The sequence below is a fragment of the Scyliorhinus torazame genome, chromosome 2, assembly GCF_047496885.1.
Source record: "Scyliorhinus torazame isolate Kashiwa2021f chromosome 2, sScyTor2.1, whole genome shotgun sequence".
Lineage (NCBI taxonomy): Eukaryota > Metazoa > Chordata > Chondrichthyes > Carcharhiniformes > Scyliorhinidae > Scyliorhinus > Scyliorhinus torazame.
In genome coordinates, this window is record NC_092708.1 from 199222259 (window position 1) to 199238960 (window position 16702).

The 16702-nt window shown below is 51.3% G+C and overlaps 1 protein-coding gene across 8 annotated transcripts in view; it reads right to left on the reverse strand.

Moving 5' to 3' along the window:
* LOC140395077 (uncharacterized) overlaps positions 1 to 16702 on the reverse strand; it is a 659825-nt gene that overhangs the window by 253095 nt on the left and 390028 nt on the right. For all 8 annotated transcript variants that reach the window (XM_072482474.1, XM_072482512.1, XM_072482492.1 and 5 more), the window contains one exon: positions 10543 to 10674. In XM_072482474.1, the coding sequence (XP_072338575.1) occupies positions 10543 to 10674 (132 nt within the window). The remainder of the gene's footprint in view (positions 1 to 10542; positions 10675 to 16702) is intronic.

A 16702-nucleotide genomic window follows, 5' to 3' on the forward strand; every position in this document is an offset into this window, starting at 1 on the left:
ATTAAGGAACAGGGATATTGTTGGTGTGAGGCTTGAACAGAGAATTGCAGCTGGTGCTGTTTCTATTAATCTGTAACCCTATCCTTCTTGGTAGCAGGGGTCGTGTTTTAGGTGGTGCTGTTCAAGGTGCCTTGGTGAATTGCGCCAGTGCATTTGAACCCATTTGTATCCAATTAACAGGGAGGACAGTGGATTTTCCATGTCTCCGTGATGTTCCAGCCTCTCCGGCTGGGATTCACGCAGGCATGGATTGGTGCAAGTATACTTATACCTGGCCCTGACGCGATGGACCTCGCGTTGGGTCAAGAGGGTGTGTATTTAACGTTGGTGCCCTCAAGGTTTATTGGAGGGCCTCCCTCCCTCCCACAATTCAAATCCTGGCGTCACTCACACCAGAGATCCCCATCAGTAACCCCTGCATATCAGAGACCCCACCAAATATCAGAGACCTCCCCTTATATCTGACCCTGCTGTAGAATCGCTGCATCCTCGTCACATTTCACCCTACCACCCAACTTGGTATCCGCTGCAAACTTTGAGATGTTACATTTTGTTCCCTCATCCAAATCATTAATATATATTGTGATTAGCTGGGGTCCCAGCACTGATCCCTGTGGCACGCCATTAGTTACTGCCTGCCAATTTGAAATGGTTTACCCTGAATCCTACTCTTTGCTTTCTCTCTGCCAATCAGTTTTCTAACCACCTCAATATACCTCCCCCAATCTTATGCGCTTTAATTTTGCACAATAATCTCTTATGCGGACTTTGTCAATCACCTTCTGAAAATCCAACATACCACATCAACTGGCTCCCCCTTGTCCACTGTACTGGTTACATCTTCAAAGAATTCCAACAGATTTGTCAAGCATGATTTTCCCTTCATAAATCCATGCTGACTCTGACTGATCCTGCCACTGCTTTCTAAATGTTCTGCTATAAAGTCCTTGATAATGGATTCAAGAATTTTCTACCGATATTAGGCTTAATGGTCTAGAATTCCCTTTTTTCTCTCTCCCTGCCTTATTGAATATTGGAGTGACATCAGCTGCCCTCCAATCTGCAGGGACTGTTCCAGAGTCTATAGAATCCCGGAAGATGACCATCAATGCATCCACTATTTCCAGAGCCACCTCCTTAAGCATTCTGGGATGCAGATTCTCAGGTTCTGGGGATTTATCCGCTTTCAATCCCATCAGTTTTTCCAGCACCATTTCTCTACTAATATTGATCTCCCTCAGTTCTTCCCTCTCACTAGACCGTTCATTCTCCAACATTTCTGGGATCTGATTTATGTCCTCTTTTGTGAAGACAGAACCAATGTATGTATTCAATTGCTCAGCCATTTCTTTGTCCCTTATTATGCATTCCTCTGTTTCTGTCTGTAGGTGTCCTACATTTGTCTTTACCAATCTCTTTCTCTTCACAAATCTATAGAAACTCTTAGTGTCAGTCTTTATGGTGCCCTGCAAGCCCCACATATCAGAGAGCCCCCTGATATCAGAGAGCCCGAATGCATATCAGGGACCCCCCTGTGTATCAGAGCCCTCCCCAGAGGCACCCCACCATTTGTCACCCTGCCTGGAAGCAAATGTCCCCTTTTGTGAAGACAGAACCAAAGTATGTATTCAATTGCTCAGCCATTTGTTTTGTCCCGTATTATGCATTCTCCTGTTTCTGCCTATAGGGGTCCTCCATTGTCGTTGCCAATCTCTTTCTCTTCACATATCTATGGAAACTATTAGTGTCCCCTGCAAGCCCCCCACATACCAGAGAGGCCCCCATATCAGAGAGCCCCAATGCTCTCTGGCATGGGAACACTGCCATACACATACAAAATTCGCCTCAAACCGGACGCCATCCCGGTCGTTCACGCACCTCGCAGGGTTCCTGCGCCACTTAAAGACCGTCTCAAGCTGCAGCTGCAGGATCTCCAGGACCAAGGGGTCCTATCCAGGGTCACGGAGCCCATGCCATGGGTCAGCTCCATGGTGTGTGTCAAGAAGTCCTCTGGCGAGCTCCGCATCTGTATAGACCCTAAAGACCTAAATAATAACATTATGCGGGAACATTATCCCATACCTAAACGGGAGGAAATCACCAGTGAAATGGCCCAAGCCAAGATATTCACCAAACTGGATGCCCGCATACGGGAAAATGGCCTGCGCCTCAACCGAGCCAAGTGTGCCTTTGGCCAGACCAAATTGAAGTTCCTGGGGGACCACAACTCCCGGTCAGGGGTCCGTCCGGATGCAGACAAGGTGAGCGCCATCACAGCCATGCCGCGGCCGGCCGACAAGAAGGCTGTACTACGATTCCTGGGCATGGTCAACTTCCTCGGGAAATTCATTCCCAACCTTGCCTCCCACACAACGGCTCTGCGCCATCTCGTAAAAAAATCTACAGACTTCCAGTGGCAACATACACACCAGCTGGAATGGGAGAAGCTCAAACACAAACTTGCCACGGCACCAGTGTTGGCGTTCATCGACACGTCTCGTCCCACCAAAATCTCAACTGATGCCAGCCAATCCGGCATTGGAGCAGTGCTCCTGCAAAGGGATGACACGTCGTCATGGGCCCCGGTTGCCTTTGCATCACGGGCTATGACCCCCACAGAGCAGCGCTACGCGCAAATCGAAAAAGAATGCCTGGGCTTGCTAACTGGTTTGGACAAGTTCCACGATTATGTATATGGTCTTCCACGATTCACGGTCGAAACTGACCACCGCCCCCTGGTCAACATAATAAATAAGGACCTGAACGACATGACCCCTCGCCTCCAGCGCATCCTACTTAAACTCAGGAGGTATGACTTCCAACTGGTCTACACTCCAGGGAAGGACCTCATCGTGGCGGATGCCCTAGCCCGAGCAGCGAGTACACAACCAGATGCGGAGGGGTTCGTATGTCAGGTCGAGGCACAGGTGGCCTTGACAGCGGCAAATCTGCCGGCTAACGACTCAAGTCTGGCCCGCATTAGCAGAGAGACAGTGGCCGACCCCCTTTTACAGCGAGTGATGCGCCACATTACGGGAGGATGGCTCAAAGGGCAGTGCCCGCAGTTCTATAATGTACGGGATGACCTAGCCACCATTGATGGGATCCTTCTGAAGCTAGACAGGATCGTCATTCCGCACAGTATGCGCCAGCTGGTTCTCAATCAAATACACAAAGGCCACTTGGGGGTCGAGAAGTGCAGACGGAGGGCCCGAGAGGCGGTATACTGGCCGGGCATCAGTGACAATATAGCCAACATGGTGCTCAACTGCACAACCTGCCATAGGTTTCAGCCGGCGCAACCTCCTGAGACGCTTCTGCCCCATGAGCTGGTGACGTCCCCCTGGGCGAAGGTGGGTGTCGACCTATTTCACGCGCTTGGCATGGACTATGTTATCATAGTGGACTACTTCTCCAATTACCCAGAAGTCATACGCCTGCACGATTTGACGTCGTCTGCTGTCATCAGGGCCTGCAAAGACACCTTTGCTCGCCACGGCATTCCGATGACTGTCATGTCGGACAATGGGCCCTGTTTTGCCAGCCATGAATGGTCGTCCTTTGCCGCTTCATATGGCTTCACACATGTGACGTCCAGCCCTCTGCATCCCCAGTCCAATGGAAAGGCGGAGAAGGGCGTTCACATTGCCAAGCGGCTCCTCTGCAAGGCTGCTGCTGCCGGATCGGACTTTCACCTCGCCCTGCTGGCCTATCGCTCGGCCCCGCTAGCCACAGGTCTCTCGCCAGCACAGCTGCTGATGGGTCGCACCCTCAGAACAACTGTGCCTTCCATCCTGGCACCAACAACAGACCATGCTCCGGTACTGCATAAGATGCAACTGCAGCTTGATCGCCAGAAGAGTTCGTACGACACAAGGGCAACTGATCTTCCTCCCCTGGTCCCTGGAGACAAAGTCCGCATTCATCTACCAGATGGTGGCTGGTCAGCACCTGCCGAAGTTCTCCGGCGCGTGGCTCCCCGCTCGTTCCTGGTCCGCATGCCGGATGGATCCGTGCGTAGGCGCAATCGGCGAGCCCTTCGCCTCCTTCCACGCTCGCAACGGAACCGTACACAGACACCGGGTCCTCCACTGGTTCCTGATAGTGACTTCGTGGAGCTGCCACAGACCATGCCCCTTCTATCGCCACCGGTGGCCAGGCCCGCACCTCAGCCGGTGGTTCTCGACCCACCCTTGAGGCGGTCAACCTGAATTCGTCGCACACCTACCCTGAACACCTCCCTCCAATACCCCTCCAGTTTTGGGAAGGACCAAAACATATGAACATGGTTTGCGGGGCCCCCCACAACGTTCCCAAACATCCTCTACCCCCTCGTCGGCTCATCCTCACCTTTGTGCGGTGCACCCTTCAGCTGTATCAGCCCCAACCTCGCGCACAAAGTTGAGGCAATTACCCGCTGGAACACTTCACATCACAACCCCTCCTCCATGCTATCTCCCAAGTCTTCCTCACACTTGGCCTTAAATCTCCTCCAGCGTGCCTTCTCTTCTCCCAGAATCGCCCCATAAATCGCCGACCCCCCCCTTCTCCAGTCCCCCTGTCATCAGCACCTCCTCCAACAGTGTGGAGGCCGGTGCTACTGGGAAGCTCTGTATCTCCTTCTTAGCGAAATCTCAGACCTGCATATACCAAAACATTTCCCCCTGCCCCAACCCATACTTCACCCCAGCTCCTTCAATCCCCCAAACCGGCCTCCCAGAAACAAATCCTTTAATGCCCTGACTCCCTTCTCCTCCCATCTCCAAAAACTCCCATCCCACTTCCGTGGCTCAAATCTGTGATTCTCCCAAATCCGCATTTCCCTTGACCCCACCCCCAGCCTAAAGTGCTGCCGCAACTCCCTCCAGATTTTCAACATCGCTACTACCTGACTCCCTGAGTATTTTCCCGGAGCCATTGGGAGTGGCGCTGTTGCCAACGCCCTCAGCCAGACTCCCTGCACAGACTCTCCTCCATCCTAACCCACTGAGAGTCTCCCCCTCTAACCCAGCTCCTCATCTTCTCCACGTTCACCGCCCAGTAATAATATAGTAAATTCGGAAGACCCAACCCCCCTAACTGCTGTCCTCTATGCAACATCACCTTCCTAATCCTGGCCACCTTCCCCACCCCCCATATAAACAAGGTAATCATCCTCTCAACCTCCTTGAAAAATGCCTTTGGCAGGAAGATCGGCAGGCACTGAAAAATAAACAAGAATCGTGATAACACGTTCATTTTAATTGTCTGTACCCGACCTGCCAGTGACAGAGTGAGACCATCTCACCTTGCCAGATCCGCTTTCATCCTCCCCACCAGACTAGTAACGTTAAACCGACGGAACCCCCCCACCAATCCTGTGCCATCTGCACCCCCAGATATCTAAAGTGAGTCGCTGCCCTACGGAATAATAGCCACCACCCACCCATGCACCCCCTGGCCGAGACACCACAAAATATTCACTTATGTCTAAATTTACTTTAGATCCTGAAAAAGATCCAAATACTCGAAGCAGCTCCAATATGCCCCCCCATCGACACACTCGTTTCCGATACATCCAACAGCAAGTCATCCGCATACAAAGATATGCTCTACCCACCCCTCCCCACGCACTATCGCTTTCCATACCTCCAAACTCCTCAACACGATGGCCGACTGCTCAATCGCAATTGCGAACAACAGGGGGAGACATAGGACATCTCTGCCTGGTCCCACGGTGCAGAGAAAAATATCCCAAATTCATGTATTCACATTCGTGCGAACACCCGCCCTCAGCTCCCTGCACAGCAGTCTTATCCAATCTACGAATCGTGGCCCAATTCCAAACCGCTCTAGAACCACCATCAAACACCCCGACACTACTCAGTCAAACGCCTTCTCGGCGTCAAATACCACAACCACCTCTGCCTCCCTCCCCTCCGCCGGCGCCATAACCATGTTCAATACCCTACTAATGTTCGAAAAGAGCTGCCTCCCCTTCACAAACCCCGTCTGATCTTCGCCTATCACCTTAGGGAGGTACTCCTCCAACCTACCCGCCAATACATTTTCCAACACCTTTGCGTCCACATTCAAAAGTGATATGGTCCGATACGACCCACATTCTGTCGGATCCTTATCTTTCTTGAGCAACAGGGAGATGGCTGCCTGCCCCAAAGTCTGTGGCAACACCCCCCCTCCCTATCGCCTCCTCAAACATCCCCACCATCAGCGGCGCCAACTTATCTTTACATTTCTTGTAATACTCTACAGGAAACCCATCTGGCCCTGCTACCTTCCCCGACTGCATCCTCCCAATCGCATCATTTATCTCCTGCTCTGCTATCGCCCCCGACAATATGGCCCTATACCCTCCCCAACCTCGGGCATTCCAAACCATCCAGGAATTCCTGCATCTCCCGATCCTCCCCAGGTGGCTCCGACCTGTGCAATCTCTCATAAAACTCCTCAAACACCCTATTAATCTGATCTGGAGCCACCACCAACTTCCCTGCCCTATCCTGCACCTGAACAATTTCCCTCGCCGCTGCCTCCCTCTGAAGTTGACCTGCCAGCATTCGTCCCGCCTTCTCTCCATAATCATAGACCGCACCCTTCTCCCACCTCAATTGGTGCATCTCCTTCCTTGTGGACAGCCGGTCAAAACGCACCAGCAACTCCTTTCTCTTTTCCAACAGTGTTGGATCCACATCCTCTGCATACCTCCTATCCAACACTTCCAACATCTCATCTATTAACCTTTACCAATCCACCCTCTCCTCCTTATCCACCTTTGCCTTAAATGATATCACCTCCTCCCTCACCACTGCCTTCAAAGCTTCCCATACCACCGCCTGCAAGACCTCACCTGTATAATTAAACCGCACATATTCCTCAATAACTTTTCCAATCTTATCACAAAACCCTCGGTTCCCCAACGGCCCCACATCCAATCTCCACCCCGCCTCTGCACTATTGCCTTCTCCAACACCATATCAATGCAGTGTGGCGCATGGTCCGATATCGCAGTTGCTGAATATTCCGACCCCTTGACCCCGGTCAACAGCAACTTCCCCAACACAAAACAATCTATCGGCGAATAGGCCTTATGAACCGAAGAGAAGAAAGATACTCCCGCTCCCCCGGGTGCAAAAACCTCCAAGGGCCCACTCCACCATTAGCCCAGCCAATGCCTTCGCTCCCCCTGACCGGGTAAGCGGTCGCGGTTGTGACCTGTCCAAATTTGGCTCCTCCACCATATTCCAGTCTCCACCCACTATCAATTCATGTGAATCCAAGTCGGGGATGGCCCCACACACCTTATTTACAAACCCTGCATCATCTCAGTTGGGACCATACACGCTTACCAACGCCACCAACCTCCCTTCCAATGCCCCTGTCACTATTACGTATCTACCTCCCTGATCTGCCACAACTTTATCCATTTGGAACCTCACTCTTTTATTCACCAGAACCGCAACCACCCGCGCCCTACTATCAAAACCCGAGTGAAACACCAAGCGAACCCAGCCCTTTATAAGCCTCCCCTGATCCTTCACCCTCAGGTGAGTCTCCCGCTGCATCGCCGCATCTATTTCAAACTTTTCAAATGCGCAAGCACTCTTGACCTCTTCACTGGGCCTCCCAACCCCCTCACGTTCCACGTAACTATCCTAACAGGGGCTCTCTCCCCTTCCCTTCTCCCCCCATCCCCCTTCCCTGCTTATCCACCATCATCATAATTTCAGGCCCTACCCACTGAGCCTGACCCGTCCCTATCCATTGTTGACATCGAACCCCATCCTCCCTTCCCAGAATCCCCCCTTACACTCCCTCTCGAAGAAACCCCACCCAGTGTCGATCCCCTCCCCTCCCTTTTCTCACCTCCTAGGCCCATTGAAACCTGCTCACCAGGCTCCAATGTCGGCAGCCCCTCCCCCCACAACACGTCCGCTCACTAGCCGACTTACGTTAGCTAGTGTGGGGCCCGCTGTTCATGCCTTTCTTCCCCTCCCGCCCAGTCCCAGAAAAAACAAACAATCAAATATGTGCTTTATATAAAAAAACATCGCTACAAAGAACAGCAACAAAAATCTTGAACCTCTCTAACAGCATGAAGTAAGAACATTATTCAAAGCTACAGAGAACAGCAACAAAAAAAACTTTAATCTCTATAACAACATAAGAATAAGAACATAAGAACTAGGAACAGGAGTAGGCCATCTGGCCCCTCGAGCCTGCTCCGCCATTCAATGAGATCATGGTTGATCTTTTGTGGACTTAGCTCCACTTTCCGGCCCGAACACCATAACCCTTTATTCCTTTATTCTTCAAAAATCTATTTATCTTTATCTTGAAAACATTTAATGAAGGAGCCTCTTCACTGGGCAGGGAATTCCATAGATTTACAACCCATTGGGTGAAGAAGTTCCTCCTAAACTCAGTCCTAAATCTACTTCCCCTTATTTTGAGGCTATGCCCCCTAGTTCTACTTTCACCCGCCAGTGGAAACAACCTCCCCACATCTATCCTATCTATTCTCGTCATAATTTTATATGTTACTATAAGATCCCCCCCCCCCGCATCCTTCTAAATTCCAACGAATACAGTCCTAGTCTACTCAACCTCTCCTTGTAATCCAACCCCTTCTGCTCAGGGATTAACCGAGTGAATCCCCTCTGCACACCCTTCAGCGCCAGTATGTCCTTTCTCAGGTAAGGAGACCAAAATTGAACACAATACTCCAGGTGTGGCCTCACTAACACCTTATACAGTTGCAGCATAACCTCGCTCGTCTTAAACATGAAGTGAGAACATTATTCAAAGCTATAAAGAACAACAACAAAATACTTTTAACCTCGATAACAATATGAAGTAGGAACATTATTGAAAGTTACATATGTACATTCTCCCACTCTTTACTTCCGTCCCAAGCCTTCTGCCTTCATAAATGCCTCCACCGTCTCAAAATAAAAGTCTCTGGAGTTGTAGGTCACCCTTAGCTTTGCTGGATAAACCACTCCAAACTGCACTCCACTGACGTACAATGCCACCTTCACCCGGCCAAAAGCCACTCGCCGCTTTGCCAGTTCCACCGTCAAGTCTTGGATAGATACGAACCTTGGCACCAGCCCATTGCACCTCCCGCTCCTTCTTTGCCCAGTTCAATATCTTCTCCTTCATGTGATATCTGTGAAAACAGATAATCATTGCCCTTGGCAGCTCGTTTAACTTAGGCTGAGGCCTCAGCGACCGATGAGCTCGGTCCAATTCATACAGAGAGGGTTATTCTCCCTCCCCCATCATCTTGGCAAAGTACTCGGTCGGCCTTGGGCCCTGCACCCCCTCGGGCAGGCCCACAATTCTTACATTTTGTCATCTCGAGCGGTTTTCCATATCCTCCAGCTTTGCTCGTAGCTCCTTATTGGCCTCAACCACCCTCTGCAGCTCATCTCCCAACGAGGTGAGCAGATCGCTGTGCCAAAACATGGCCTCCTCCACTCCCTTCATCTTCTCACTCTGTTCCCTCACCTCAGCCGCGCCTTTACAGCAGCTACCTTCACCGGGGCAATTGCCTCCTCTACCAAGGCCTTCAGTGCCACTGCCACCTCCTTTCCCACCACCTCCATATGCTTTGCAAACTGCTTTTCAAGCTCTAGAGACACCACCTCAGCCATCTTCTCTGCTGTAAGCAGTGCGTCTCCACCCAGCGGCCTGGACTCCGCCCTCTTGTCAGCCCTTGTGCTGGTCCTCATGCTCGACGGCGAGCTCTCATTCTCTCCCTTCCTCGCTGCTGCCTTCCTCTGATTTTTGGACATCTTTCGCCTTTTTGTCGGCTCTTAGTTCTTCATGAATTGTCCCCAGGACTGCGCAATAAAAATTCCCAAAAAGGAAAAAAAAACATATACGCCTCAAGCAGGAGCCACCCTTCGGCTGCCTCATGTTCTGGACCCTGCCCCAATGCTCCGGCCGCTTCAAGCACAGATCTCAGTCTCACTGCTCCTGCTGCTCCACTCTTTGCCTTCAGTTCTGCTGCTCCAGCTGCCTCACCCCCTGCCACTGTTTCGGCTGCCTCGATCCTGGAGTCAGGCCTGCCATCTTGACTACCCGTATTAGACTCCGCCCCTGACACTCTAACTGCCGTGCACTCTGGGCCTGATGCCTTCGCTCCGGCTGCCCGAAACTCCCTCGGGGATTTTCATCAGTTTGGTTTGGCTCCCGTCCCTTAGGCCCTAAAGGCTGAAAAAAGTGGGAGAAAAATAAAAAACTCCGAAATACTATCCGCCGGTGGTGGCCTCTTTTTCATGCAGCCACTCCGGTCACGAGCACCACCGGATGTCAGCTCATCAATATATGATGGTCACTAAGCAATCCAATCTGAATTCAGGTGATTTTCTAGCACAAACAGGCACACCAAATTCAATTCAGACAAACCGAAAATCACTGCACACCTCTCCCAATCCTCCAGGTTTGAACAGCCGTCACTGACGCCTTCCTGCTTGTTCACCACTGCCTCATTGGTTTATTAAAGTCAGGTTGTGATTTAGGATCATTGATAATTACCTGAGGAACTGTGGAGTCTGTGGAGATTTCTGTAGTTTCATCTTGCTCTGTGTCAGTTTCTGGACTTACAGACGCTGTTAATTTTGGGCCATATTTTGACAAATCGATACTTGGTCGCCTTGCTGAATATTTCTGTATTGGTAAATAGAAAGATATGATTATTGTATAACTTTGTTAAATGGATCCGAGTTCTACTGCCATTGTCAGCATTTATTGTCTATCTCTGATTACCTTTTAGAAGTTTGGGGTGAGCAGCCTTCTTGTAATAATGTGTTATCGGGCCACCTTCAGAGCTGTTAGGGAGGGAATCCCTCGATTTTGACTGAGAGATAATTAAGGAACAGGGATATTGTTGGTGTGAGGCTTGAACAGAGAATTGCAGCTGATGCTGTTTCTATTAATCTGTAACCCTATCCTTCTTGGTAGCAGGGGTCGTGTTTTAGGTGGTGCTGTTCAAGGTGCCTTGGTGAATTGCGCCAGTGCATTTGAACCCATTTGTATCCAATTAACAGGGAGGACAGTGGATTTTCCATGTCTCCGTGATGTTCCAGCCTCTCCGGCTGGGATTCACGCAGGCATGGATTGGTGCAAGTATACTTATACCTGGCCCTGACGCGATGGACCTCGCGTTGGGTCAAGAGGGTGTGTATTTAACGTTGGTGCCCTCAAGGTTTATTGGAGGGCCTCCCTCCCTCCCACAATTCAAATCCTGGCGTCACTCACACCAGAGATCCCCATCAGTAACCCCTGCATATCAGAGACCCCACCAAATATCAGAGACCTCCCCTTATATCTGACCCTGCTGTAGAATCGCTGCATCCTCGTCACATTTCACCCTACCACCCAACTTGGTATCCGCTGCAAACTTTGAGATGTTACATTTTGTTCCCTCATCCAAATCATTAATATATATTGTGATTAGCTGGGGTCCCAGCACTGATCCCTGTGGCACGCCATTAGTTACTGCCTGCCAATTTGAAATGGTTTACCCTGAATCCTACTCTTTGCTTTCTCTCTGCCAATCAGTTTTCTAACCACCTCAATATACCTCCCCCAATCTTATGCGCTTTAATTTTGCACAATAATCTCTTATGCGGACTTTGTCAATCACCTTCTGAAAATCCAACATACCACATCAGCTGGCTCCCCCTTGTCCACTGTACTGGTTACATCTTCAAAGAATTCCAACAGATTTGTCAAGCATGATTTTCCCTTCATAAATCCATGCTGACTCTGACTGATCCTGCCACTGCTTTCTAAATGTTCTGCTATAAAGTCCTTGATAATGGATTCAAGAATTTTCTACCGATATTAGGCTTAATGGTCTAGAATTCCCTTTTTTCTCTCTCCCTGCCTTATTGAATATTGGAGTGACATCAGCTGCCCTCCAATCTGCAGGGACTGTTCCAGAGTCTATAGAATCCCGGAAGATGACCATCAATGCATCCACTATTTCCAGAGCCACCTCCTTAAGCATTCTGGGATGCAGATTCTCAGGTTCTGGGGATTTATCCGCTTTCAATCCCATCAGTTTTTCCAGCACCATTTCTCTACTAATATTGATCTCCCTCAGTTCTTCCCTCTCACTAGACCGTTCATTCTCCAACATTTCTGGGATCTGATTTATGTCCTCTTTTGTGAAGACAGAACCAATGTATGTATTCAATTGCTCAGCCATTTCTTTGTCCCTTATTATGCATTCCTCTGTTTCTGTCTGTAGGTGTCCTACATTTGTCTTTACCAATCTCTTTCTCTTCACAAATCTATAGAAACTCTTAGTGTCAGTCTTTATGGTGCCCTGCAAGCCCCACATATCAGAGAGCCCCCTGATATCAGAGAGCCCGAATGCATATCAGGGACCCCCCTGTGTATCAGAGCCCTCCCCAGAGGCACCCCACCATTTGTCACCCTGCCTGGAAGCAAATGTCCCCTTTTGTGAAGACAGAACCAAAGTATGTATTCAATTGCTCAGCCATTTGTTTTGTCCCGTATTATGCATTCTCCTGTTTCTGCCTATAGGGGTCCTCCATTGTCGTTGCCAATCTCTTTCTCTTCACATATCTATGGAAACTATTAGTGTCCCCTGCAAGCCCCCCACATACCAGAGAGGCCCCCATATCAGAGAGCCCCAATGCTCTCTGGCATGGGAACACTGCCATACACATACAAAATTCGCCTCAAACCGGACGCCATCCCGGTCGTTCACGCACCTCGCAGGGTTCCTGCGCCACTTAAAGACCGCCTCAAGCTGCAGCTGCAGGATCTCCAGGACCAAGGGGTCCTATCCAGGGTCACGGAGCCCATGCCATGGGTCAGCTCCATGGTGTGTGTCAAGAAGTCCTCTGGCGAGCTCCGCATCTGTATAGACCCTAAAGACCTAAATAATAACATTATGCGGGAACATTATCCCATACCTAAACGGGAGGAAATCACCAGTGAAATGGCCCAAGCCAAGATATTCACCAAACTGGATGCCCGCATACGGGAAAATGGCCTGCGCCTCAACCGAGCCAAGTGTGCCTTTGGCCAGACCAAATTGAAGTTCCTGGGGGACCACAACTCCCGGTCAGGGGTCCGTCCGGATGCAGACAAGGTGAGCGCCATCACAGCCATGCCGCGGCCGGCCGACAAGAAGGCTGTACTACGATTCCTGGGCATGGTCAACTTCCTCGGGAAATTCATTCCCAACCTTGCCTCCCACACAACGGCTCTGCGCCATCTCGTAAAAAAATCTACAGACTTCCAGTGGCAACATACACACCAGCTGGAATGGGAGAAGCTCAAACACAAACTTGCCACGGCACCAGTGTTGGCGTTCATCGACACGTCTCGTCCCACCAAAATCTCAACTGATGCCAGCCAATCCGGCATTGGAGCAGTGCTCCTGCAAAGGGATGACACGTCGTCATGGGCCCCGGTTGCCTTTGCATCACGGGCTATGACCCCCACAGAGCAGCGCTACGCGCAAATCGAAAAAGAATGACTGGGCTTGCTAACTGGTTTGGACAAGTTCCACGATTATGTATATGGTCTTCCACGATTCACGGTCGAAACTGACCACCGCCCCCTGGTCAACATAATAAATAAGGACTTGAACGACATGACCCCTCGCCTCCAGCGCATCCTACTTAAACTCAGGAGGTATGACTTCCAACTGGTCTACACTCCAGGGAAGGACCTCATCGTGGCGGATGCCCTAGCCCGAGCAGCGAGTACACAACCAGATGCGGAGGGGTTCGTATGTCAGGTCGAGGCACAGGTGGCCTTGACAGCGGCAAATCTGCCGGCTAACGACTCCAGTCTGGCCCGCATTAGCAGAGAGACAGTGGCCGACCCCCTTTTACAGCGAGTGATGCGCCACATTACGGGAGGATGGCTCAAAGGGCAGTGCCCGCAGTTCTATAATGTACGGGATGACCTAGCCACCATTGATGGGATCCTTCTGAAGCTAGACAGGATCGTCATTCCGCACAGTATGCGCCAGCTGGTTCTCAATCAAATACACAAAGGCCACTTGGGGGTCGAGAAGTGCAGACGGAGGGCCCGAGAGGCGGTATACTGGCCGGGCATCAGTGACAATATAGCCAACATGGTGCTCAACTGCACAACCTGCCATAGGTTTCAGCCGGCGCAACCTCCTGAGACGCTTCTGCCCCATGAGCTGGTGACGCCCCCCTGGGCGAAGGTGGGTGTCGACCTATTTCACGCGCTTGGCATGGACTATGTTATCATAGTGGACTACTTCTCCAATTACCCAGAAGTCATACGCCTGCACGATTTGACGTCGTCTGCTGTCATCAGGGCCTGCAAAGACACCTTTGCTCGCCACGGCATTCCGATGACTGTCATGTCGGACAATGGGCCCTGTTTTGCCAGCCATGAATGGTCGTCCTTTGCCGCTTCATATGGCTTCACACATGTGACGTCCAGCCCTCTGCATCCCCAGTCCAATGGAAAGGCGGAGAAGGGCGTTCACATTGCCAAGCGGCTCCTCTGCAAGGCTGCTGCTGCCGGATCGGACTTTCACCTCGCCCTGCTGGCCTATCGCTCGGCCCCGCTAGCCACAGGTCTCTCGCCAGCACAGCTGCTGATGGGTCGCACCCTCAGAACAACTGTGCCTTCCATCCTGGCACCAACAACAGACCATGCTCCGGTACTGCATAAGATGCAACTGCAGCTTGATCGCCAGAAGAGTTCGTATGACACAAGGGCAACTGATCTTCCTCCCCTGGTCCCTGGAGACAAAGTCCGCATTCATCTACCAGATGGTGGCTGGTCAGCACCTGCCGAAGTTCTCCGGCGCGTGGCTCCCCGCTCGTTCCTGGTACGCATGCCGGATGGATCCGTGCGTAGGCGCAATCGGCGAGCCCTTCGCCTCCTTCCACGCTCGCAACGGAACCGTACACAGACACCGGGTCCTCCACTGGTTCCTGATAGTGACTTCGTGGAGCTGCCACAGACCATGCCCCTTCTATCGCCACCGGTGGCCAGGCCCGCACCTCAGCCGGTGGTTCTCGACCCACCCTTGAGGCGGTCAACCTGAATTCGTCGCACACCTACCCTGAACACCTCCCTCCAATACCCCTCCAGTTTTGGGAAGGACCAAAACATATGAACATGGTTTGCGGGGCCCCCCACAACGTTCCCAAACATCCTCTACCCCCTCGTCGGCTCATCCTCACCTTTGTGCGGTGCACCCTTCAGCTGTATCAGCCCCAACCTCGCGCACAAAGTTGAGGCAATTACCCGCTGGAACACTTCACATCACAACCCCTCCTCCATGCTATCTCCCAAGTCTTCCTCACACTTGGCCTTAAATCTCCTCCAGCGTGCCTTCTCTTCTCCCAGAATCGCCCCATAAATCGCCGACCCCCCCCTTCTCCAGTCCCCCTGTCATCAGCACCTCCTCCAACAGTGTGGAGGCCGGTGCTACTGGGAAGCTCTGTATCTCCTTCTTAGCGAAATCTCAGACCTGCATATACCAAAACATTTCCCCCTGCCCCAACCCATACTTCACCCCAGCTCCTTCAATCCCCCAAACCGGCCTCCCAGAAACAAATCCTTTAATGCCCTGACTCCCTTCTCCTCCCATCTCCAAAAACTCCCATCCCACTTCCGTGGCTCAAATCTGTGATTCTCCCAAATCCGCATTTCCCTTGACCCCACCCCCAGCCTAAAGTGCTGCCGCAACTCCCTCCAGATTTTCAACATCGCTACTACCTGACTCCCTGAGTATTTTCCCGGAGCCATTGGGAGTGGCGCTGTTGCCAACGCCCTCAGCCAGACTCCCTGCACAGACTCTCCTCCATCCTAACCCACTGAGAGTCTCCCCCTCTAACCCAGCTCCTCATCTTCTCCACGTTCACCGCCCAGTAATAATATAGTAAATTCGGAAGACCCAACCCCCCTAACTGCTGTCCTCTATGCAACAGCACCTTCCTAATCCTGGCCACCTTCCCCACCCCCCATATAAACAAGGTAATCATCCTCTCAACCTCCTTGAAAAATGCCTTTGGCAGGAAGATCGGCAGGCACTGAAAAATAAACAAGAATCGTGATAACACGTTCATTTTAATTGTCTGTACCCGACCTGCCAGTGACAGAGTGAGACCATCTCACCTTGCCAGATCCGCTTTCATCCTCCCCACCAGACTAGTAACGTTAAACCGACGGAACCCCCCCACCAATCCTGTGCCATCTGCACCCCCAGATATCTAAAGTGAGTCGCTGCCCTACGGAATAATAGCCACCACCCACCCATGCACCCCCTGGCCGAGACACCACAAAATATTCACTTATGTCTAAATTTACTTTAGATCCTGAAAAAGATCCAAATACTCGAAGCAGCTCCAATATGCCCCCCCATCGACACACTCGTTTCCGATACATCCAACAGCAAGTCATCCGCATACAAAGATATGCTCTACCCACCCCTCCCCACGCACTATCGCTTTCCATACCTCCAAACTCCTCAACACGATGGCCGACTGCTCAATCGCAATTGCGAACAACAGGGGGAGACATAGGACATCTCTGCCTGGTCCCACGGTGCAGAGAAAAATATCCCAAATTCATGTATTCACATTCGTGCGAACACCCGCCCTCAGCTCCCTGCACAGCAGTCTTATCCAATCTACGAATCGTGGCCCAATTCCAAACC